This window comes from Uranotaenia lowii, chromosome 2 (genome assembly GCF_029784155.1).
Source record: "Uranotaenia lowii strain MFRU-FL chromosome 2, ASM2978415v1, whole genome shotgun sequence".
Taxonomy (NCBI): domain Eukaryota; kingdom Metazoa; phylum Arthropoda; class Insecta; order Diptera; family Culicidae; genus Uranotaenia; species Uranotaenia lowii.
In genome coordinates this window covers 147,279,662-147,306,337 of record NC_073692.1, presented here as the reverse complement: position 1 = coordinate 147,306,337, position 26,676 = coordinate 147,279,662, and the positions used below count along the sequence as shown (strand labels likewise).

Here is a 26,676-nt window from a genome sequence, read left to right as displayed (position 1 = left end):
TTCAAACTAAAAAAAAAGGTTAGAAAACGAGCTCAATTTGAGTTTTTTTTTGTATTTTTTAATAAGGCCGGAAAAAATATCAAATGCTTCTATTTTCTCCCACCCCCCTTCAATTTTCTTAACAAACCTGAAAGGGGAAATAAATAAATTTTGAAGTTTTTTTTTTCATTTAAACTTTGATTCAACAATTGAAAATTGTACAACAATTACAAGAAGAGAAGACAAACTGTAAAAGATGGGAATTTTATAACCTATTATCATTCTACATTTTTGCGTATTTTCGTTCTTCAATAGCTCAATTTTTCGATTTTTTTCTACGGATTTAACATTTGCTGAAACAACTTTTCCTTAGGTTGTCGAAATTTGAAATAATTACAGCAACTAACACATTAAGGACAGCAAAGAAATCTAAGTAGAGAAACATTCGAATTCGGCATTCTATATCTCAAAACTCGCTGGAACACTTTTAATAAAATAAGTATCTTGGAGTTACCGGAAGTGTTGTTTCCAATTTTGCAGAATACAGTTTCATTATTAAATTTATTACATTTTAGTGTTTGGTCCGTAATGCGTTGATTTTAATTTGTTTAAGAGTTTATAATCAAAACTCCAGAATTTTATGCAGATAGTATCTGCAAAAATCTCATCTCAAACTAGGTCCAAAACCTCGAAATCTCATTTCAGATCCACAAATCTACTAGATTCAATTTTTTCCCCTTAATAGTAATTTTTTCCCGAATATTGAATTTCGATAAAGTTTAATTAAGCATACCAGATTGCTTATATTTTTTCACTTTATTTGCAAAATCAAACAAAAATATAAATTGAGTCATTAGAATTGTGTATTTTGTATCTAAACCATTTTTTTTTTTAATTATGGCAAAATAAACATGAACGATTTTCGAAACCTAGAACTTGATTCGTGTGAAGGATGAACCACGAGCTCGCGCGACTCTACGGCGAACCCAGTATCCAGAAGGTGGTTAAGGCTGGCCGGATACGCTGGGCAGGACATGTTGCGAGAATGCCGGACGACTGTCCTGCAAAACGAATCCGGTAGGAACAAGACGAGCGGGGGCGCAACGAGCGAGGTGGTTAGACCAAGTGGAGCGTGATCTGGCGAACGTGGGGTGCCCGAGAAATTGGAGAACGGTTGCCATGGACCGAGTGAATTTTAGGAATTATGTTCGTCAAGTTATGTCGTAAGACGGAATACTATGTAAATAAAAATAAATAGAACTTGATTCGTAATTAGCTGATGGGTTCGATAAAAAAACTATTTTTCTATTGCTTTCTTCTGATATCTTTAATAGTTCTGACATTTTCCTGGATTTAAGCCGGTTTTTTGGAAAATTTTAAAAACAATATGCCCGAATTTTGCCAGGTTTTAAGCTAAAATAACCCTTATTACCCCGGCCCGGATACACGCGGAAAAATAAATCGTAAGTTTGGGTTAGGATTATTGTAAATGTTGTGGTTCAAAATTTGATTCAGTATCCAGTTTATAATTCTTGATTTTCAATTTCGATCATCGTTAGGACAGAATACTGATTCGAATTTTGGATTATGATTTTGAATTAAAATAAGATTTTTTTTCATATTCGAAAATTATCATTTCAGAATATGAAAGGAAAATATATAAAATTCAAACCATTTTTAAGATTTGGATTTGCAATTTTTATCCTCTATTCTAATTCAGAATTAAAACATAAGAAAGTTTCATGATGGAGATCAAGAATTCAAAAATCATATTGAAAACCATAAATTTAGAATTCAAACTAGGGATTTCTGGTTAAAATTCCTAATTTGAATTATAAAATATAGAATTCAGATTTTGCACTTAGGTTTAAAATTTAGAATTTTTATTTGCAATTTAGATTGAAAATTCAGATTCAGGTTAATCTCGAATATAAGTTTCATAATCAAAATTAAAATATATATGCAAAAATTTCATAACTGATGTTAATTGCAGGAGATCGCAATTACATAATTATATACTTGATTCAAAACACAAACACAACTTAACTTTAAGTTTGGATTAATGATTCGAATTTTCATTTTTATTTCTAATGCTTAGCTGCAGTTCATTGCTACTGATTGATATTCTTATTTAATTTTTTTTTCTTAGCAATTTTGAAAACAGAATCCGCGGAATCTTATTTTTCCTCAGTATTCTGAAATTTTGTTCCGTTTCTCGTCTTGAATACTGAGTAAGGTTTACAATTGTATAATTTAATTTTTTTAAAGCCTGAGTTCTGAGTGCTTGATTCTGGACATGGCATATTAATCTAAATTCTGATTTTGAATTTGCAATACAACCAGAAAAATTGTAGGTTTACCGTAATTCGAACTAAAAATTTAAATTCTTAATTCAAATTTTGAAAAATATATAACGGCTTAAATTTAATTTTCAAAATCGTTTTTTTTTTTCAATTGTAATAAAGGCACAAAATGTTTAATAGAATCACACACAAATTTGGTGTCTTGTTCTACTTTTAGGACATTCATTTCCCCTCTCAAAGGCTAAAAATTTAACGTAGTTGTGAAAAACTATTTTTTCAACTTTATGAGAGATAGGTTCCTCGCGCTTTTGCCGCTTGTCAATAATTTGGATTTTCAATTTTAGATAAATATTTTAATTTAGTTTTTAACATTTAACACAAACCACAAAATTTTGATTTTATTAGATTAACTTGAAGTAAGGTTTTGATAAAAATTTGTACTGAATATTGTTATTTTTGATAAATTGTTCCTTTCATAACCCCAATTCAATACAGTCAAAAATAAGAAAATTCACAAAAAAAAAGTCGTAATACTTTGGCACTTAAAATGCGCTGAGCTCAAAAACTACGATTTTAAGAAATTTCCGACTTTTTCCCACAGTTTTCTAAGGAATTTAAATTCCAATTTTATACCGCTTTTCTGAAAAAAAATATCTATGGTGATACCAATGAACTTTAGAATTTATTTAGGGGAAAAATTATTCATTAAGAATTTTCTCGGTTGTGTAACTTTATCTGAGGCCACCGACACCATCTTAACCACGAGCTTGAATCCATGACTATGACATTGCCAGTTTTGCGCCCGTTTTGCTGACTAATATTTAAATCAACTCAAGTCTTCAAGAAAACTTTAACATTTTTTTCATCAAAAGTTTATTATTTTTTAAACAATACCTAATCTGAACAAAACTCAAAACAGCCATTTTCTGAACCCACAAATTTTTATGCTCAAAGTTAGTTCCTAACTGATATGTCGAATTATGCTCACGATAATGATAAATTTTTCTTTAAAGCCACTGTCAAAACAAGTTTTAATTTTGCCTTCTTTCCACTACTACTTTTGGTAAGCTAAAATTTCGACCCTTCGCATGTTTAAATTCCCAAGTAACACAGATAATAAGCCAACAAGCATTAGAAAGTTTTATTACAGTTTTATTAAAACATTTTATTTGCAGCAAGTTTTATAACTGTTTTATATTGGTCATGAAAAATGCTCAGGTTCTTGGCTCAACAGTTTGTTTTCAGGGTGTTCTGAAAACGCAAATAAAGCTTTTACTTAATATACTGTTTCAACTGTTTAGGAAGAGTTCTGAATGCTCTATTAAAACTCCAATAAATAAAGTTAGGTGGCAGTTCTGGATCAAGATGTCGAAACAGGACACGCTCAGACTAGATGGCACATATTTGAATTGGAATTCCCATTTTCACACATTTTTGATAAGTCAGGTGTGTTGTTTTTGAGTTAATTGAAAAAAAAAATATATAAAAAAAAATTGAAATACTTCAGATCACCGGAAGTTGTATAAATATTTCTACAACATGAGTATTTAGTGGATATATTGAATGGAGATTTTGATTGAAATAGATTAACCGGTTGTTGAACATAATATATGATGTCCCAATGGAAACATTCGTCCAAAATTCTATAGAAATCGTATTTTTTTGGTTCATGCCTGAAATATCGTACCTCGCGTAACTTTTGATCCCATCGCTAGAACTTTTCAAATATTCAGATATGCTAACGTTATATTTCAACAATCACCCTGCAAAATTTCAATACAAAGCGTAGCGTAGTTTCTGAGATATTGCAGTTTGAATGGTAAAAGTCAAAAAAGTCCGTTTTTCGTCAGATAGCAAAATTTGTCTTCTGCTCATTTAGCCGTTTCACCCAATACCCATATTGTGAAAGTTTCATGTGATTTTAAATAGTTTACAGAATTTTAAAGTTAATCGGAAGCCGCCATCTTGGATTTCTAGATGGCGTCAGAAAGCAAAATTCGACTTCTTCTAGTTTAGCCCTTTCACCTAACACTTTATACTCATGTTGTGATGTTGTGAGTTTCATGTGTTTTTCAGGCATTTACAGCATTTTAAAATTCAGCGGGAGCCGCCATCTTGGATTTCAAGATAGCGTTATACAAAAAAAAACGACTTTAAATCATGTTATCATTCCACCGGAAACTTATTCATTTCATTTAAATCAGTCCTCATTAACTGTACTAATGATTAACAACTCAGAAGTGAGGAACTCATCATACCCGTGTATTTAATTGGTTGGCTTGCGAGAGAAACGTCAAATTTTAGCTATTTTTATGGCTCACATAAAACCGTCACAAAACTAAACAGCCATTTTTATTACCATAATAAAGCTATTAGGCATCGAATTGACTGGCGCCATGTTGGTTGCAAAATCGAAGGGCACAAAATGACGCCATGTTGATGGATTCACAATGCCAAGTATTTTAAAATATTTTTTTCATGCCTATTTTCAATCAATTTCATTATTTCTGCGATAGTACTTTGTCATGTTTCACAATTCTGTTTATTGAAAAATGATTTTCGCGAAATATTTTAAATTTTTTCCCCATTAAAAGTACTTTATTCTAAAATTTTGACGAATCGCATTATTTTAAGCTATACTGTTCCATACACATTCGACCTAAAATCTTTGCTGGCAGTAGAAAATATACTCAAAATATGGTTAAAACCTTGCTTTTTTGTTATTAGTTTTACTGGAAAAACAAAAAAATCTCGAAGAACTCACGAAATCGAGAAAAAAAAAAATAGCTAACATGTTTTATAGAAGCATTATAAAAGCTTTATAAAAGCTTTGGTGTCTTTTTACAGCATAATGATTTTATCGAAGATTAAAAAATAAGCCATGATGACGTTTCAAGCTATATTAGAGTTCTGGTGATGTATAAATTGCGCATTTTAACGAAATTCTGCTGTACATAATGAAGCTAACATTATTACTTGAAAAAAGTACTTCAAAGACTTAAGAGATGGTTTCGAGGTTCATTCTTCAAAAAAAAGGTTTACTCTTGAAATTTCAATCTTGAAATTAAAGCGCCAAGTGTCGATTTAAAATTGAAAAAGTTTGGCTTCTTATTTTTTATATTTCCATTGAAAAACTTGCAAACTTCAAAAAAAAATTGTAAAATACTCATTCGTTTTACTTCACTTGACCTTTGTTATTTCATTAAAAAAAATAACCTGTATGTTAAAATTGCAATCCATAAAATTCATGTAATTCTCTTAAGATTGAACCTTTCTAATGGCAACATCAAAACGAAACCTTTTGTGTTCACTAATAAAAACCCGACCCCGGTCAATATTCCTCTCCGAGTAACATACCATGTCAAATCTATCGAATTAAGTCGTACTTTTTGCGCTTAAAATCGTCAAGCGCCCAACGACGCCGCAGTTGATATTCGCTGCCCCTAGCTTTTCTAGCTAACTGCTAGCTAGTTGTTAGATTTAGCTTATCGAAACAGCTCCAGGCAGGGGGCAGCCGTTCTTCAAACAAAAAGTCGGACCTTACCACCCAAATACACGACGGGCAGCAGAAGCAAAACAGTTGATCTTTTCCGCCACATTAGACTTCAGCAATTGTTGTTCAAAGGTTTCCTTCGTTTGGTGGCTCGGTTGACTCACGCGGCGTCACTTACTGTTTCGTTGTATTCCAATATACTACCTTTGCTAATTGAAGTGGAGTACCCACTTAAAACCATCATAGAAACGGGACCTCAGCCTTGGTTCGGAAACTCTTCGCTCTCCAATGTGTTGATGCTGGAGGGTTCTTCAAAGGTACTTTTCTTGAAAGATCACTTGAGAGTACAATTAGGGGCCAATAAATATTCCTTTGTCGACAAGAGCCATTTGTCCTCTCTAGAAATTTCGAACGGGCGACCTTTGGTCTCCAAACAGATCTTTGAAGGTACCTTTATCGTTAGGTGAATGTTCCAAGCAGTTAGTTGAAGAGAGTGTGAATGTCAATGCTTCTGTTTGAACATATATTTGAGAGGTGCAGTCGAGGATTTTTAATACTAAAATACTTGGCGGTAAATGTTTTACGTTTTTTTTTAAATCAATAAAAATAGACCGATTTAACAATCTAACGGTAAAATAATTGAACAGAACCCTTACAAGCTTAAACTGAAATGCACCTATCATTTACATGAGCTAAATTAAGATTACGTAAGTCAGAAGCCAACTTATCAGATCATCATTCCCATGGTATTACGAAACTCATTCGGGAACAATGTTCCCGAACACATTGCTCAATTGATGCTTGCAATATCTCATCCGTTAACTGGCAATTGTCAAGAGCAATTCGTTACCGGGGAACACATGTTCGATCGATGATTCTATTTATCAGACGAACATACGAATGATCTGACGTTCAAATCTAAAAGGGCGTAATTTATGTTTACTTAAGAAAAATTACATAACATTAGAATTCTTGGAAGCTAATGTTCGTTAATAGGTGTTTGTTTGACTCCTTTATTTTTTAAGTAGATTCTTGATACCCACTACGAAAAAACGGAACAATTATCTCCGGGAAGTGATGAATTACTCCCGATGGGTAGCCAAACGATTGATTCCGAGAACTCCCACGCTTCTCCGGTTTCAGAAAAAAAAGTATACTCAAAAAGCTTCCTCCCCTATGATGGACCCCTTACAAACCAAACCGGTAGATTCATACATGATCAGGTGGAAGGGGGGAACCCTATCTTGACAGTGTGTTCAGCCAAGCGATTGATGACGGCTATTGGTTGCGGTGATTCAACGATCCAAACAATTACACACCCTTCGCCTCTCCCCGAGTGACAGCACTCTTAGTTCGGTTCGATTCGTTCAGCTTCGAAGCCTTCAATTGCTGCTGCGGTAGTCAACGTTCAAAGCTATCTATTTGAGCGTTTTAATCAGATCGTGCCCATCAACACCTGCATTGTTGGTGTTGTTGTTTTGGCGGCACTCACACACGAGTTGTTTGGAAAATGTTTGAAATGTTTATCTCCGCTGGAGGTGTGTCGGAGATATTTTTGGATAAAGCGATGATAAGATGAGGACCATTTGAATCGAAATGAATTGAAAAATGGTTTCCACAATCGTAGGACGCATTGAATACCGCACCGTTTAGCTTTTAAAAGTGTGATAAAATACTGTTTATGATTCTTTGTATAACAACAGATTAGGAGTCTTCTTTATTCAGATAGTTTCACAACTTGATGAGACGGCTAAAAAAGGAACAATGTATTAACAACAATTTTCATGAAATTTCTGAGCCGGAATTTTTTTTAGATTTTCTCGTCCCATGTCCGATCATTGTAATGTAGAAGCGTTACTCTATCTTGTAATGTCCTGCATGTTGTTAGGTCCTATGAGATTATCTTGTTACTAGAATCCATTCAGTCGACTTCTAAAAGGTCTTGAAAAAACCCAAGGCCGTGCGAAAGGTGGAGGGGGGATTAAAGGGATTAACCCCTCTCCAAGGAGATTTTTTCCAAGTAAAATTTTCAGTTCAAGAAATAAACTAACAGTAGGGGAGATAAGGGCATAATGGTCACCTTAAGGAAAACGCTTATTTAATCATAGAGAACAACTATAATATGTGAATTACATCATTGTTTCGTGTTTAGACACTCAAATAGTCTATTACCTAACTGGATGAAACTTGAAAAAGTAGATAAAAACGTTAAAAAATTCATTTTAAAATTTTTTGCCGAAAGCTGAAAACCAGTCACTGTAGGGGCATAATGAGAACCTCCCCTGGGGCAGTATAAGCACAATTTTTCGGGGCACGATGAGCGTTTTCTGCCGGGGAATCTAGCGAATACGACTCGATGAAGTCAACTAAATAATAGAGCTACAGCTTGACTCGTTTCATCTGACGATTTGGCCTAATGGTAAGGTGTCGGAAAGGTAATCAGTAGACTCGAGTTCGATTCCTGGTCAAGGTGTGTTTTTTTTTTCATTTATCATTCATGATCGATGCATTTTGCACTAAACGGTGAGGCGTAGATTCATCAAACAAAGAAATAACAAATTAATCTAGGTCTGTTTGTAAAATTCAAAGAACTTACACATGCTCTAATATTATGTTTCTGGTGTTTTGTTAGACGGATGATGCTACAGGCCTATAATGTAACAATAAAAAATCAATCATGAATGGTATGTAAAAAAAACCCTCGAACAGGAATTGAACTCGAGTCTTCTAATTACCTCTCCGACACTTTACCAATAGGCCAAATCGACAGATGAAATAAGTCAAGCTGTAGATCTTTTATTCAGTTGACTTCATCGAGTTGAAATCGCTGCTAGATAATACGGCAGAAAACGCTCGTCTTACCCTGATTAAAAGTGCTCTGTTCGCCCCAAGTCAACAAATTTAAGTAAAAACGCGTTTTAAAATTGATTAAAGTGAAAAATCAAAAATGTTATGATGGTGAAAATTGAGAAACACTGTGTAAATTATGTTGCAGTGCGTACATTTCAGTTCAAGATGATTTAAAGGTCATAAAAGCTTATTTGGTGGTGCTCAAAAATTGTAATATTTTCGCCACTTGAGAACCTAGCTGGTTATTATTTAATATTTATCTTAATATAATTTAGTCTTATATCACTCTAGGCTCAAGACATTTCATTTTATGACACTATATGACATTCACGAATTGAAACTAATTTCAATTGTAAATTTCGATTTGCAACTCATTAAACCTTTTGTATTGAAACTCAAATCTTTACACTGAAAACCCATAACTCGTCTCAAAAATAGGTTTTTATTAAAAAGTGTAAACGGACAAATTGAATGAACAATTCCTAAAAAGTATTCTGTTTACTGAAGATTGACTCTCAAAATTAAAAAAAAAAGATTGAATTTGGTAGAAGTTATGACAAATTTAGCCGTTTGTCCTACTTCGGCACAAAAACAAAATATTTGACTTTTCATCACTCCACCACAGATTTTGCGTAATGGCAAGATTCCAGATCCAGCCGAATCAAAGTATAAACATTATGGGACCTATTTAAGAGCTATACAAGGAAAACGGTCGCATTTGGAAGCAGCCATTTATCGTGTCAATCGCATATGCGTTATTTGCAGTTTCAACAGATCATCAGCCTCCTTAAGTACTAGACATCAAATTTTTTGAGTTTTACTGTTTGCATCTAGGCACGTCTAGTCAACAAAAAGTTTTTGGCTGGAAACCTGCCATGTGCCGTTAAAGAGTTCGTTTTGCTTGTTCATTACGAAATTTTTTAAAATTTTTCCCTGCTTGTGGTCTAAATATTTTGCGCACGATTTGACCACCGTTTTTTGTATACCATCAGGTATCAGGTATCAGAAAAGGGGTAGGCTTGATAGCGGCACGTTATCCAAACAAACGGGAAAATTGTGCCTAGCCTTTTTTTTTACAGATTTCATCATATACCTGAGAAACCTGAAAACCATAAAAGGATTAGAAAATAAATAAATATTTAGGGCATAAAACCGATCCACGGAGGAATTTTGAAGCATTGAAGCTTATAACCATATTGGGTGAAAAATGACAGATTGTTATTTTAGTTTAAATTCATAGAATGAGATACACTTATATCAGGATAGGCGAGAGTACATAAAAGCTTTCTAGCAATCGAAAAACAGGCATATATGAGCTACAAGAATCATACATTATTGATTCACAACTACAAAATTCAGGAGATTTGAGTTTACAATGATCAGAAAATGTTCTAACCAGGATGCTACAATGAGGGCAAATAAACGATTTTATAATGGCAAAGTTGGCATTTAGCCTGTCCACATAGGGATTTTTAAGCAATGAAGCTTTTTTTCAATAAAAATATTGGAAATAAAGACTTTTTTAACTTCCTTTGTTAAATTCTGACATACATTAAAAAGAATGAAGTCGGGCAAAAGAGGGACATGTACACACTAAGTGGAAGGTAAATATAGGTACAATAGTACCTCTGAATCATAGCTTAACCATACAGGAGATTCAGAACACAAAGTCTTGATTTTATATATTTTTATTTAACTGACCAGTTAGCGCTCTGGTTAGACGACTACAATGAGCTTCTGTGACGCCAAATTTGATACAAGCGATATTAACACTGCACGAAGCTGTAGCAGTGGATTCCAGAACCAGGATTGACGTATGATACGAAATATCAGAGTACGATATTAGAGGAGCTTTGATTCTTCTTAATACTATAACCATTCTAAAGCTAAGGGAACATGTGTCAATACAAGAGAAGTGACATATATTAAGTGAAACAGATATGACTGTCGACATGCGATACAAGTTTTGATCAAAAACTTGATTTAATAGGGAATATTGAAGCCTTTTGGCAACCCTAAAAAAAAAAAAAATTATCTTTATCTTTATCTTTATATGAACGGACATTTACCTCCACAAAATTCTGTTGCCAATCCAAAGAAAGAAGGGACTGAAAACTTGTCCACTATAAGGAAAATACACTTATTTTGCGCTTGACGTAACAGATATAACTGATGTAATTTAGATCATATTCTTCTATGATTTCAGAAGCAATGGGACCGTAAGCGATGCGTTTGCGACTCACATTTGAACACTTGTGAAGAGATTCTATTGAACGGAGTTACTAGAAGAGCAAAGAGATTTGTTGAATGAAAAATCATATTCCAAATTGGTAAAACGAGAAAATATGGAAGAATACAGCTTGTGCAAATGCATGTACTACATATGCACTATTGGCATACCCTTCTCGAGAGAAAATACGTACAAAGGTCAAAAAATACTAGCAAGAATTTAAAACTGATTCAGATTCAAAACATTTCCTTCCAATGTTTTGAACTTGAAAAACTTCTGAACTCTGCATGCAATAATTGACCTTGACCTATTTTCTCCCCCGCCCAGATATAGCCTCATTGATTTCCAATAGACAGAAATATGAGATAAACGTATCTGGGAAGTACTGGATTAGTCGCCTCGTACGACATGGACCAGTATCCCAGTGGTAGTATTCTTTAGGCCGCTGCCACACAGCCTGCTTGTGGTCTAAATATTTTGCGCACGATTTGACCACCGTTTTTTGTATACCATACCGGTGGGCAGCTTTTTAACCTTGTAGAAGTTAAGTAAGGCCTTTTAACTAGTCAGCTAGGTGAACAAGTCATAAAAATTGAGCATTTTTACCACTTCCTCTATTGAAGTTTTCGAATTACGCTTGATAAAACCTCTCTAATTCCATAACTTCATGGAATAAATCATCTTTACTTTTTTTTTCATGTTTTAGCTCACTGTTAGTTTCTCTAGGACTCCTTAAACGATTTACCATACAAACATTGGTCAATTAGTTGATTTCCAGCTGTTATTATATAATTTATAAAACAGCTGGAGTCAATGAGCTTCTTTATCGGACGCTACCTAAAAAACCATTTGACAGATTGTCATCAAATTTTTTACACGTATACATTACATTACTAGGTAGCTTCTTTCAAAATGTCATCAATTTCCATTCATGCATTCAAAGTAATTTATAAAACAAAGTGTTGCATCTTTTTCGAATACAGTCCTTATAGCTTTAAACAATGAAATTCAACTTTTAGAAATTTAAAAAGATAACAATACAACTATTTCTGACACCGATCAAGAAAGTCTTCGAGTATTTGATATTGAAGATTTTAACTCATTTAAGAATTTTGATTGCAAAACCATTAGACTTATGGTTTAAGAAATATCTAAGATTCAATTGGGGTTGAAATTTCTTAAAAATTTCGTATAAATTTGCGGTCTTTTGCAAAATCGAGAAAAATAAATAATAAGAAAACTTTCTTCTCAAAAGTCAAAATTACTCGGGATCTTCGGAAAAGTTGATAATTGAATTAAAATTTCCAAATCGTATTAATCTTCAACTGTTTTGCCAAAAAAGTGAACAAATTGATTGAATTAATTTTTATCCATTTTTCAAAGTTATTTAAATAAAAAAAAAACAAGAGCTGCTAGAAAAAATCTAATTGTATTTTCGGAATCAGCGCCCCCAAATTAGTCTGAATTAATTCTTATATTCTTTGCACCTTGAAAAATGTAAATTTTGTTGCCTTGTGCTATTTTTTGAAATTCAAAATATTACTGCGAAATTTTTCTATCGATGCTTCATGTGAAAATGAAGTAAAGAAATGCAAATTATGATGATTAATAATAACTAGCAATTATTATCATTTCGTTGAAAAATGTTTTATCATTAATTATTTCTGATCGGATCTTAAATTAATTATTAAATTTGGAATTGTGAACTTTCTTCGGTACACTTTTTAAATATTTTATTTCTGTGTACTGTTTCTGTAACGTCCGAAGCTTTAAATTCTGTTTTTTTTTTTGTAATTTGAATTGGGATTCGTTTTTTGGTTTTTCGGAAGAATTGGTTTCAAATTATTATTACAAAAAAGTATTCAACAAGATTGATTGATTTTAAATCATAACCCCTTCTCACGCGATGCAAATTTAATTCCAATATATGGAGTTCATTGTAAAATTTTCTGGCTTCAACTTTGCTTAAAACGGCAAAACAGTACCAGTAGCGAAAAAATAGTTATACCACTGATCATACTGACTGGACACTCGATTTCGTTTTCTGGATAATTTTTCCAGCAGTACGGAATGTCGATTCCAGAGTGCGCATCGATCGATTTGAAGAAATGCTATCACAGTCAAGAAATGCCACCCATCTTTAAAAATAAAACACGCAATTTTTACGATAAAATCGGGCTTTCCTACAGGGCATTTTTTTGTCAAATTTTTCAAGTTCGCCACCTGCCGTCGGTATTTCGAACTTGCAAAATCTGACAAAAAAAGTTAGACAGAAAATGGTTGAATTTTTGTTCTAAGTGTCTTGTCAGTGTGGTCAGTGGTTATACCACCCCAAACAGAGCATTCTTTTCTTCATAAAAAGAAACTAGCAACACTGACAGATTTTCCGTCCAATACTCAGAAATATTATTTTAACAACTGACTGATTGTAGAGGCCGTCGACCGTGGCTTGGAGGATAGCGATAGCGATAGCGGTCACGGCATACATAGTACTCTTTCTGTGGGTTGGTGGTGTTAGTATTAGTAAGATGCTAGCCATTATATCCTTGGAAGATGTACGCTTTAGTCTTGAGTAGAATTTAGATCTCTTCAAAGAAACATGAAGTTTTACTTAGATCCTATATGTGTGTGTTCGTTTTTTTAGAGCATCGAAATGCTATGAAGAAATAATTTTCATTATATTCTCTTCTAGAGTTCTAGAATTCTAGAGTTCTAGAATTCTAGAGTTCTAGAATTCAAGAGTTCTAGAATTCTAGAGTTCTAGAATTCTAGAGTTAACAGATGCAATGGTTTTGTCAAAAATTAAAATTAAATTGAATGGAGCTGTCTTTTCTACTTATTCAAATCACATTTTGATTTATGTTTAGGTATTTCCTATCGTGCAGCTTGTTGGGCTCGAACAAAATAATTCCTTTTTTCAAAGCAGTCAACCTTATGTGAGGCCACCTAAACCATCTTATCTAGCCGCTTGATACATATGCTATCTCATGGCATATTTTTTCCAAAATATTAGCCGCCTCATTGACCATTAGAGTTTTCCTTACTCTGACAGAATTATCGCCTAGGAACATTTTATTCTCTTTCTTCACACTTTAATTTTATCTACAGCAAAATTGCATTCCCCGGGAAAGGATGACATGTTACACAAGAATTGTTCCGAAAAAACGAAATATACTGATATTTTCATGACTAGTTCTTGGACAATTTTATTGTTATTGCTGAATTGGTGAATAATAAATGGCCATGAGATAGCCAAGGTATCGAGCGTTTGATTAAGATGTTGTCGACGTTGTCGTTGTCTTTAGACAAGGTTTACTCTTTCGAAAAAAAGCAGGAATTTGTTCGAGCCCAACGAGCTGCACGATTGAATGTGCGCAAACCCAATTCAAAATGTGATTTGAACAAGTAAAAAAGACAGCTCCATTAAATTCTAGTTAAAAATTCGAAAAACTATCACATCTGGTGACTCTTAATTTCTGGTAACCCTATTTTTTTTTCTTGCAAATGATCGAGAATCTTATGAAGATCATTTCATTAGACAGTTTTAAGACTCTAAAATCAATAACTCTCTTGTTAAAATAATATTTCCGAAAATTGGACGGAAAATATGAGAGTGCTGCTACTTTATTTTCTTGAAAAAAAATAATAATCTGTTATGGCGTTATAAAATTTTTTTTGCTTGCCTACCGCCTTGGACTAAGTTGTAGCCAGATAATTTTCCAGTAAGTTCTATGCGTGAAAACTTAATATTCGAAAAAAACTAAAAAGTGACTTTTTCCGAACAAATTCGCGTTTTTCCATAAAAAAATTAAAATCCATACCCAAGTAGCTAAATTAAGGATGCCAGATTGCCGGGTTTAATAAAAAAAAATTGGAAACAGTTCGACCCGGCCCTGTTTCAACTAAAAAAAATACAAATTGTGATGTCAAATTTAAAGTTATGTCCCCAAAACGATTTTTTTAGCAAGTTTTATAAAAATAATCACGGAAGGTTTTTTGGAATTCCTAAATACGATTTAAAATCTTTCAATGAATTTGGCTGAAAAAAACTTTTTAAATTTTTTTTTCTCGAATTTACTCAATTTCTGGGTTTTGATGAAATTTTCCCGGATATTGCCCGAATTTATGATCGTCAGTTTCGAAAACAAATGCCCAGATTTTGCCAGATTTTTGTATACAATTTCCCGGATTTGTCCGGCCCGGATACGTCCTGACCAAGTTCTGACAATTTTAGTATATGGTGTCCTATAATGTGTTAGAGCGATTTAAAATTAACAGTACAAGCTAAGGTAGCCACCCGTTCCGCCGTCCCGCTTTTTTCCATGGACAACTTTTACAAAGTTCACTGACTTACACTGGAAAAAAACAAACTTTAGCCTCAATTTCAATTCATTAGTTCAACACAAAAATCTTTCAAATAAGTCTTTTTTCTCAAAATAAGCATAGATTTTTTTTCTGGACTGGACAACTCTTAAATCACAGGAAAATTGTGATTCAGTTAGGCGTTCATGGAGCATTTTCAATCAATGCAATGTGAACAACTTTGGTATGAAGAAAATATAATTTGAGCTACAATTGTCCAAAGTATACAATGATGGAAGTTTTCTTGAGTTTTTAAATTTCAAAAAAAAATTTGAAGTATATTTGTTAATACACATACATAGGTTTTTTTTATGCGATATCAAATCCACCGTTTACATGAAAGACTTGAAATATTTCTCTGAAATAACTTGTTAATTTACGAGAACTGTGGAAAATAATACTGTTTATGGCAAAAACCAGTGTAAATAGAAGTCATGTAGAAAAACTGAGCAAAATCAAAACGCTTTGAAAAAAACTTAGTATACTTTTTAATAGATTATTGGTAAAAACTGAAAGTAAGTTTTGCTGCAAACACTCTACAAAGCACGAAACAATAGTGTTTTTCACCTGATTTGATAAGTACTTTTGTTCCCATGTTGTAAGAAGCGCGGGATACCTGCATATATGAGTGCAAAAACAAAGTGATACATTGTCATTATTTCTTTCATAACTCTAAAAGGAGTAGTTGGCCCACTTTGGTTTCTTCAGATGAAAGTTGCATCATAAATTGGGCTATACAATGGTATTTTTGCAGATTATTTCGTGATGCAGACGGTACTTTTAAACACCATTTAAAGCTTATTTAAAATTTTCATTTTAAAGGTTATTACATTTTTTTTAAATATTTTATTTTGAAAGGTGATAAAATATCAAATTTTAAATTTGCAAATTTATGTGCAATTTTTTTTTTTAAATGTGCAATTTTATTATTTCCGTTGAAAAACAACAGAGTTATGTTAAGTCGTAAAAACTAACCAATTTTTTTTCAATTTGGGGGAAAATCTAAAGAACCTCGGCGCAATATGTCAGATAATAGAAAAAAATTCCCATCTCTAATTTGGCGCGATGGACGGGGGAGATGGAGAGGGGATTTCACTTTTTGGCCACATCCCTAACTGAGGCAGTCTTTCTACAGGCGTAAGCACTCATAATTTTCTAGTCCAAAGTTTTATCCACCAGACCCGGTTTCAGTCCAGTTTTGTTTTTTTTTTTTTTTTTGTTCACGAAGCTACTTTTCTCTCCATAAATCCGAATCAAAATTGGGACCGCTCCAATGCGTATTTCTTTCGTTTTCGCCATCCGCTTTTCCAGGAAAGTGCTTCTCGTTTTCACGAAAATTATGAATACTGGAGCTCTTGATACACAAAGTTTTAAATTTAACATCACCCAGAAGAAATCAGCTGTTTAAACTTTATCCGGGATGAGCAGGGTTGTAGCAAGATCGTACTTAGACATAATGGGACACCCTATTGAAACGGCTCTATTAACATGCTGGAGATTTTTATAAGACTGTTGGTTTGAAGTTTGATTGAATTTGATTGCTGTTAGTATTCAATTTATCTAGCATAGTATCTGAGACCCAAAAATGTTCGAAAAAGCTCAACATATAATGTAAGATATCATTGGTATGGAAACTCTAACTTGAAAATGTGGATGTCTAATGATGGAATCAACAGAATTAAACTTCAAAGCTAAAAGAACATTCCGTTTACGGTACCATTCCAGACTTCCCACAGCAAGCTAACCAAAACCAAAGCATCAATGCTTTCAATCGAAAGCTTTTAGTGCTATCAGCTACTGGTGTTAAACCGCAAGCCCGAGGTACTGGAAACATTGTGCAATTTAATCAAGATCATGTTGCAATTTGGCTTCAAGAAATCAGTATCGGTGGGCGAGTAGTTAGAGAAGAAAAAAAAACCCTACCCCCGACAACTAACCAGACAGGCAGGCGATACGGTGTAGTGCGGTCATTATCCCCGGTATTCGGTGTGGTGGAACTTCTCAGCGGCCTGGCCATCATCATCACCCGAAGCATTGCATAAGCGCGGCTCAAACCATAGCCCAGGTGTGACATATTTCCAACTACACATATGAAGCCGTTACAACTCCGATTACGCGAGAGATCCATTTACTACGCCACAACAGTTCACACTTTCTGCTTGTAAGTAGTCAATGGCTTATCCGTGCCACGCCACAATTGCATCTCCGTGAAATGGGAGGAGGAGTAGGAGGAGGCGTGAAAGAAATGCCCAGCTGAGTTCAGTCCGAGGCTCCGCCGGGAGGTGTGAAGTGTTGTGTAGTTTCGTTCATACATTTTAATTTATGCCGATATGGTATTCCGGACAGTTCCGGCCAGGGCAAAAGGCCAGAAACAGATACACCTTACAACGAACCCAAACAAAAACAACTCCAGTCACAACAACAACAAAAACTGTGCTCCGGAGAATAAAAAGCTTTCTTCCGTGGCGTGATGAATACCATTTCGACGAATTGCTCCAGTGACTTTTATTTTGCGAGGCGGGTTTTGATTGACCAACTGCTGATACGACCCTCGAAAGAAAAAAAAACATTGGCTAGGTTACGGGTGTGAAACACATGTTTTATGGGTTGTCCGTCAGTTTTCATCCTCGTCTGTGTCAGACAATAGGTTGAAAACCGGACAGCTTGAAATGTTTTGAAAGTTCAAAGCTAGAATTATGAGTAAAACCTGATTCGGAGGTATGTGTGTCTAAGTATGAAATTCAAGGAACATTAAAAGTTTCTCAGAGGTCCTGAAAAGCTTCAAGATAAAATCGTGAGTAGCCCGTGAAGACATTCTCATTGAAGAGAAACTACTCCCAATGTGAAAAAAGCACCATCAGGAAAGATTTCAGATTATCACACCAAAGATATTACACAAAAAATGCAATATTTGTTTCAAATAATGGGTTGACAAACATGTAGACACAATATACACTCACTCTGAAAAAAAAAATTAAGCTCATGTTACATTGTAGAAATCATATTGTTCTTCCACATGGGATGGATTTTACGCCAAATCGACACGAAGTTGGCATGACCCTCAGAATTCAATGAAACTTTGTAGATATAAAGATTTTGCCTAGTAAAGCAGCTTCACGGAGAAAAAAACGACTGTTCTAATTATTTCAGCTGATTACAATCATCAAAGCGTAGTTGATGTTTCCGCATCCAACTATAAATATAACAGATTCGACTACAAACTGATGATTGAACTTATGCGATAAACTATGAATATAATAGATTCAACTATAATAGTTTAATTGATTTAATTGTTAACAGCTAAATTCAACTGCAATTGTATGATTGATTTTATGCATTCAACTATAAATATAATAGATTCAACTATACATTCCTGGTTGACCTCTCACACCTAACTATAAATCCGATAGATTCAATTGTAATGGTAGAATTGAATCATCAATAAGTATGACAAATTCAACAACAATTGTATGATTGATTTATGCATTCAAGTATAAATATAATAGATTCAACTATTTTTTTTCAGAGATTTTCATCCTATTGGATGATTTATCCCATCCCTAGATTCAACTATGCATTTATGGTTGACCTTTAAAATTTAACTATAAATATGATATATTCAACTGTAGTGGTATAATTGATTTAAATATGATAGATTCAACTAAAATTGTATGATTGATTCTAGGTATTGAGCTATAAATATAGTAAATTCAACTATATTTTCATGATTGATTGTGTGATACGTAAAAAAATACACAGCCAAACTTTACATGTGTTTACATAAGTGTAGTTAGACTGGTGTTTACCAATGGCAAAAACAGAAGGTGGTTAGTAAAGGTATAATCAAATAGCATACATTTGCTTGTTTAAATAGACTTTAAAAAAAAATTAAGTCCCTTGAGGTCAAATCCAGCCATATGTGGCAGCACCTCAATTCTAAACAAAGGGAACGATGCCGCTGGAGGAATCTTTGGACACCCCGGTTGATGGCACCGAATGGCGTTTCATCAGAGAGCAGAAATGGCTGGACAGTGCCAAAACCGTTGATGTGCTGATTGCTAACAAAATAATATTATTCTATGTAAGCATAATCTTTTTTGTGCTTTCACATAATAACAAATAAACAAAAACTGTATAAAACCAAAAAAAAAATGTTGCAGGAAAAATACTAAAAAAAAACTGTAAATATATAGTTGAATGCATAAAATCACAAATAGAAGTATAATCGATTCAATCATAAATAAAGTTAAATCAACCATAGCACTTTAGTTGAATCTACAATACGGTTGCCAGATTGCTCGATTATTTAATACAAAATTTGGGAAAAGTCCGCTCCGGCCCGGTTGCCCGGATTTTATTAAAAACAGCCCAGATTTATTCACTTTGTTTGCCAAACTAAACAAAAAAAAATTGTGTTGCACTTTTTTTTTATTTATGCGTTCAAATCGAAATTTTTGAGCAATTAAAAAAAAATAATTAGAAAAAATTTTCAAGTTTCAAAAACGATATTAAATAAACTGATAAATTTTAATGAAAAAAAAAAAAGTTTTTTTTTCTTGGTTTATGTGTAAAATTTCCATCCAATTATTTGAACAAATTTTCCCGGATATTGCCCGGAATTTTGTTCAACAATTTCAAAACAAAGGCCTGGATTTTGCCAGGTTTTGGATAAAATTGCCAGGATTTATCTGGACCGTATAGATGATGAAATAATTCTGTCAACCTTAATCTACAATATAAACAGTTTAATTTCGAACATCAATTGGTATATTATAGCTGAATTTATTATATTGATGATTGAATCAATCATACAATTGTATTTATATCATATTTATAGTTGAATGTATAAAACCAATAATACAAATATAGTTGAATATTTAATGAATATAGTTGGTCGGAAATCAACCATCAGTAAGATTGAATATAGGCGGAATATTGTTGATCAATTTATACTTTTTCCTCCGTGTTGGCTTGGCATACTTAGTTTATCTAGACTAATATTTGAAAAGGGCCAAATTTTCCAGGCGAAAATTTTATAAACATTTTTAGCTCGAAAATTACAATTCCTTTACAAATGTGGTTCATGAGAGAAATATGAAAAAATCATTGAATTTTTGTTTTAAAAAATATTGATTTTTTCAAACACTAAAACTTAATTTCCCAAAAAAATGTTATCTCAGAATTTGATGAACTTTTTTTTTCTAAGCCGGGGACAAATGTCTACAAGTCGTTCCAACATTGCGATTTGAGCATATTTAAGGAAAAAAAAGTGTTTCTAACAAAGACTTTTTCATGATTTTTTTTTCGAAAAACATGTAAACATGATCGAACGCTCCATAGCGTTTGACTAATTCTCAATAAAAATGACCAGAATAATATTTTGCAATGTATGGACGACTTGTAGGTAGTATTACTACCCGTTTTAGAGAAAAAATTCATCAAATTCTGAGATGGCGTTTTTTTTTTTTGGGAAATTGAGTTTTAGTTTTTTCTCAGTGTAGGATTTTAAAATAATTGTTATGAACATTTTTTATCAAAAAATTCAATCGTTAAAATTCTCCCATAAACCACATTTGTGTAGGAATTGTAATTTTAAAGCTTAAAAATTTTCATCAAAAATTGGCCTGAAAAGTTTGGCCCTTTTCAAATGTTGGTCTAGATCTTTTTTTTTTAAATAAGTATGCCAAATGCCTTATTTACGTGATGACTATACACACACAAAGTTTTATTTAATTCTGAGAGGATCATGCCAGATACTGTGTCGAGTTGGCTGGCGCGAAATTCGTCTGGTGGAAAAATCGCTTTTTTCTTTCAAGAATATGAAAGATCACAAAAAATATGAAAATGTTGTGAAGACATCAAATATCTAACGTTTGTCCGCAATTAATTTTGATCGCTTTTTAGGTCCATTTACCCCTGTGTGCCCCGGCCAAACGCCAAAAGCCAGCACTGTGAGTGGCATAAAGAGTATAAAAATTAACCTCCATTCTCAATCTGGCTTTGGTAGTACACTGGTCAACGGCGTGGTAGCAGATTTTTTTTTTGTATTTTCTTGTTTCTGGGATCAATTAACCAATAGGATGAAAATCCCATAAAATGTTTTTTATGTTTAACTTGAATGTTTGTATGTAGTGGTCCTGCATCATTTTGGCCGAGAGCTCTAGCTTTTATTCCAGTGACGGGAAACCAATCATATTATCTTTGAAACAATGCACATATCAGCGCATTTTTTGGGACATATGTAGTTAGCTCCGACCGGCATTGAAGTTTTGCAATGCATCCTCTTCTTTGGGTGCCAGAATTTTTTCAGTTTGCAATCAGGCCGGACAAATCCGGCATATTTTATCTCAAAACCTGGCAAATTCAGGGCACTTGATTACAAAATAGTCGACCAAAAATCCGGGCAATATCTGGGCAAATTTGACTAAGACCCAGAAAATACTCAACTCAATTTTAATCATCAAAATTCATCAATATTTACATTTTAAATCGCATTTCTGGCTCCCAAAAAACCTTCCATAATTATTTTTACAAAGCTAGCTCAAAAAATTTCGTTCTGGATGCTTAAAAGAAAAAAAAATTACAACTTTGTTTGTTCTTAGTGCTTGTTTAATTTTGACTTGAGAAAGAAAATGAGAATTAACCCGGGCAAAATCCGGGCTTTTTCAATGAAATCTGGGCAACTGGGCCAGACTGGACCTTTGCCAAATTTTGTATTAAATATCCGGGCAAACCCGGATAACTCCGACCAATCTGGCAACCTTAATGTAGAGTCATAAAAAAGACGCGAAAAAACGTCGAACCCTTCCTGCATCGATTATTAGGTCATCGATTGAGGAAATCATTGACAGCTCCGCAACAAACTATTTGCTTCTTGCGCTCTTTCGCCATTTGACAGTTGATGCTCATAAATCACTCAGCAAGACCCTATGAGAAACTTTAAAGAAAAAACTTACTTAATCGTGAGGCGCATATTTCGCCAGCCAATAATAGTCACAACACATGTCAGCAGTAAAGGCAAATTATCCCGGCAAAGCTTTCTTCGCGAATGCTTTTTTCTTGGCAAGCAAAAACCCTAGATAGGTCGTAAGCTTTACGATCTTATAATGAAGCCTAAAGAGACAATTTTATTGTAAATGTCTGGTCGTCGTTTTTTTTTTGCTTCATCTGCGTCAAAGGTTGGTTCATTTACCGGGACTTTTCAGTCACCGTGCAAGGATTAAACGACGAAGCGCTGTTGTTAATCCGAAGCTCGCGAATGACGTCGTTGACAATGATGTCGCGGATACTTTAATTCAATAATCTAATGTTCACGTTTTTGCTCCTACACCTCTTTTATTGTGGTTACGATTTTGTCAAGCGTCCCAAATGGAATGGGAATAGAGTAAGAAAAAAATCCAACATTATTTAAGACAAATTGAAACTTCTCTCACAATATGACACTTTCTTTTAGTCAACGTAATTGGTTTTCCTGGTAAAATTGTCAATGGAAATTTATATTTAAATTGGAAGACTTGCGTCAATCAATTTTTTCAATATTATATACGTTAATATATTTGACGAGTTTCAAACAACCGGCATGGACAAACTTAACGACAGGACGGACGGCCGTTTAATTTCATCATATATCTTTACCAATTTTATGCCTCAACAAAGCCGTCATTATGATTTGTAACCCCTAACAAAACTGGATCGTTAAAAAGTCGTAAATAACGCACCTTATATCTAATAATTGATATGTTCCACGACGATTACTCATCATCAGCAAGCCCAGATCCAAAACAAAACGGAGACAATCGGTTAGGAATTTTGAAATCTTCATCAGTCTCCCAACGATCAACATTTTTCGCTGCTACCGAAGGAAATTGGATTGGAGCTGATTAAATGATGCCTTCAGATAGCTGGCAAGGGGTGGTGAAAATTGCTTTTTGTTTTCGTTGAAAGGTGTCGAAACATTGTGGCTAACGATCGACGTGCTAAGTCACTTGCCAAGTTAAGACAACAAACTAGATATGATTTGAAGGTGTAGCCGTTTTTGAAGGGTACAAAATGATCGATTGAGAAACAATTCGTTCCCGGCGCGGATGAATCGAAGGGCGGATGTTTCTAATGACTTCAGGTCGTTTTTTTTGCTTTTGTTTTTGGAGCTGCTTATTGAGCTATCACTAGTTTCTGAATATTCAGATGGAATACAAATAAATAAACAGTGGAAAGACTGCAGTCGAACCAAAATTCTCAATTACTCAAATGAAGATTTAAAATGTTAGCACTACTTAGGCCTTGTGTTTTGGATTAGCAATGATGATTTTACATATGAATGTACCGTAATCCGGGGTAAGATTGATCACTTTAATCGATATTTTTCGATTATTTTTTCTGTTAAGGGGCATGTGGCATGTTTCATATTTTTAAAATCAGTACTGGACTCCTATGGACGTAGAACATGGTTGCAGAGTTTCATAAGACTACTTGAAAATTGATTTAAAATTCGGTTTCGTCTCTGTTTAGAATTTGTTGCTTTGGGTTAACATTGATCAGTCTCTATTTTCTTGATCGTAAAGGATACAAAGCACTGTCAAAATATCCACAAATGCTAGTTTATCAATTGCTAAGGCAGTTTGAAACATTTAGGATGTTTTAAACCAAATGAAACAAATTGCCACTGCTTATAATCGAAAACGCTATTTGTTTACAAATTGCGGACCAAGTATAAAAATTCTCGTTCTTTTCCAATGAGCTGCTCTTAGAGACATAACTCAAATGATATAAAATTAACCATGAAACTCTACAAAATTAAACACAACACTTTGGTGGCTCAAAGATGCTGAGTTTGTAACTTTAAGTCCAGTGAATTCTGAAATAAAGAATGCTGAATTTCGGTGTTTCTTGGTTTGGATTTCTTCGCAGTCCAAAAAAAACAACATCGAGGTGTTAAGGCCGAACAACAATTAAAATCGAAAGATGACAATCATGCTGCATAAATTAAGAGGCTAAAATTTTTAATATTACTAATAAAATTTTAACTACAAAAACAAATAAAATGTTCTTTTTCTCTGTTTCCTCTAAGTTCTCTTATTTATTTACATTTGTTTCATTCTATTTTCTCTTTTTTTAACAATAAAATGAAATAAAAATTTCCCTTCCATTGCTACATTCACTTCATTTGATATTTGTACCTTCGATTCTATCCCTATTCCTAGAACAGAATCTACATTTTCGCATTCTCTTCTTCATTCACTAATACTTTATCTAAAGGATGCCAGATTGCCCATTTTAAACTGGATTTGCCAGAATTTTTAAACAAAAGTTGGAAACAGTCCGGCTCGGCCCGATTGCCCGGATTTCATTGAAAAAACCACTTTATTTGGCAAATCAAACAAAAAAAAAACAAATGGTGTTGTAGAAATTTTTATTTATGCCTCCAAAATGACATTTTTTGAGCAAGTTTCATAAAAAAAATCATAAAAGGTTTTTTAGAAACCTTGAATGCGATTAATAATCTGTCAATGAAGTTTGAAAAAAAAAACAATATTTTTCAATTATTTTTTCTTGATTTTTGGTGAGTAATTTCTGGGTTTCGACAAAGTTTTCCCGAATATTTCCCGGATTTTTGGTCTTCAGTTTTGAAATCACACGCCCAGATTTTGCCAGGTTTTTATATAAAATTGGCCGGATTTGTCCGGCACGGATACGTACTGAAAAAACCTTACTTTATCTTTATCATCTACATTTCCGTCTACATTATCTTCTACATTTTCATCTTCATCCTCTTCTGTATTTCCGTGTACAATCTCTTCTTCATTCTCTTTTACATTTCTATCTTCATTCTTTTCAACATTTTCTTATATCATTTATTTCCTTCTATGTTCATTTCTTTTGTCTATTATGTATCTTCTTCCACATTTCCGCGTACAATTTCTAATGCATTTTTACCTAAATTTACTTCTTATCTATTTCTACTTCTTATTCTTTCATATTCTCTTCTACATTTATTTCATCGTCATTTTCTACTTTTTCGTCTTTAGTTCTAAAGTATTCTCTTTTTCATAATTTCTTACAATCTTTCCGCCATTTCCGTTTTTATTCTTTTCTACATTCTCTTATCCGTTTTCTTCTACAGAAATTATCATCTACTTCCATTTCTACATTTCTGTCAATTTTCTTTTAATTTGTCTTCTATTTTTTAGTTCATTTCTGCATTCATTTTTACATTCTTTTCTATTTTTACATCTATTTCCTTTTTCAGTTTCTCTCCTGTTCTCTCTTCTAGTTTTTTTTTCGATTTCCTCTTGTATTTTCTCTTACATTTTTTCTTCTATTTTTTCTTCTATTTTCTCTTCTTTTTTTCAATTTCCTTTGCAGCTTTATTTTCTATTCTAATCTCTTCTACGATTACCAATTATTTTTTTCATACATATCCATCTACTCTCTTTTCTTATTTTTCTCCAACATTCTTCTACATTGCCGTCTGCGTTCTCTTCTGAATTTCCTTTTACATATTTACATATTTACATATTTACATATTTACATATTTACATATTTACATATTTACATATTTACATATTTACATATTTACATATTTACATATTTACATATTTACATTTGATATTTCGGTTTTCATTCTTTTCGGCATTTTATTTTAATTTCTCTCTACATACTCTTCTTCATTATTTTTCACATTCTCTTCTACATTCTCTTCTACATTCTCTTCTACACTCTCTTTTACATTCCCGTCTACATTTTATTTTATTTTCTCCTAAGTATTATCCTCTATATTCTCCTTAGTATTATCCCCTATATTCTCTACTACTTCCTTTTCTACATTTTGTTCCACATTTCAATCATTTTCCTCATCTTTTGTTTACATTGGCTTCATTTGTAGTTTAGAACATGGCTTATTCCAAACCATGTGACCATGAAAATTAATCGACCCTCTCCGATTTGGCCCTAAGTCAGTATGATGACTTGTTGTACTGTATATAAGAGAAGTCCAGGATTTAATTAAACCACCCTCCTCTGGATGGGAGACCCATCCATGTCAATCGAATACTTTTGTTAAATTTTGTGTGCAATGTTGCGGCACCCAATATTTTATTTAACTTTAAACGAGATTATCTCAAAATTCCCCAATTTTTTACAATTTTCATAGCGCCAATGTATTTAGCGAAAAGTTTTACATAAGAATCACTCATTCACTCCAAAGAATTTGCGCCATTCCGGAGATATTCAACGTATTAAGATCAAAAGTTCGAGAAATTTCACCGTTTCGGTTTATGAAAACGCACCCGAAAAGATGGCTTTGCTTCATCCCTCTATTATTGGTATTTCCTTATTTTAGAAAAAAAAAATTTATTTTATAACTTAGTTATGAATAAGTGATTCTGATGTAAAATTTTACTCTGAACACATTGCACACTGGTATAGAACATCAATCAAGCGGAACTAAATTAATAGCGCTC

General features: G+C 33.3%; 2 protein-coding genes across 8 annotated transcripts in view; one reads left to right on the top strand and one right to left on the bottom strand.

Annotated features, from left to right (window-relative positions):
* Nucleotides 1-17,291, bottom strand: part of LOC129741952 (6-phosphofructo-2-kinase/fructose-2,6-bisphosphatase-like) — a 93,431-nt gene extending 76,140 nt beyond the window's left edge. Inside the window, exon 1 of the mRNA XM_055733783.1 lies at nt 17,141-17,291. Within this exon, the coding sequence (XP_055589758.1) occupies nt 17,141-17,291 (151 nt within the window). The remainder of the gene's footprint in view (nt 1-17,140) is intronic.
* LOC129746064 (alpha-galactosidase A-like) overlaps nt 1-26,676 on the top strand; it is a 104,393-nt gene that overhangs the window by 54,181 nt on the left and 23,536 nt on the right. The window lies entirely within an intron of this gene.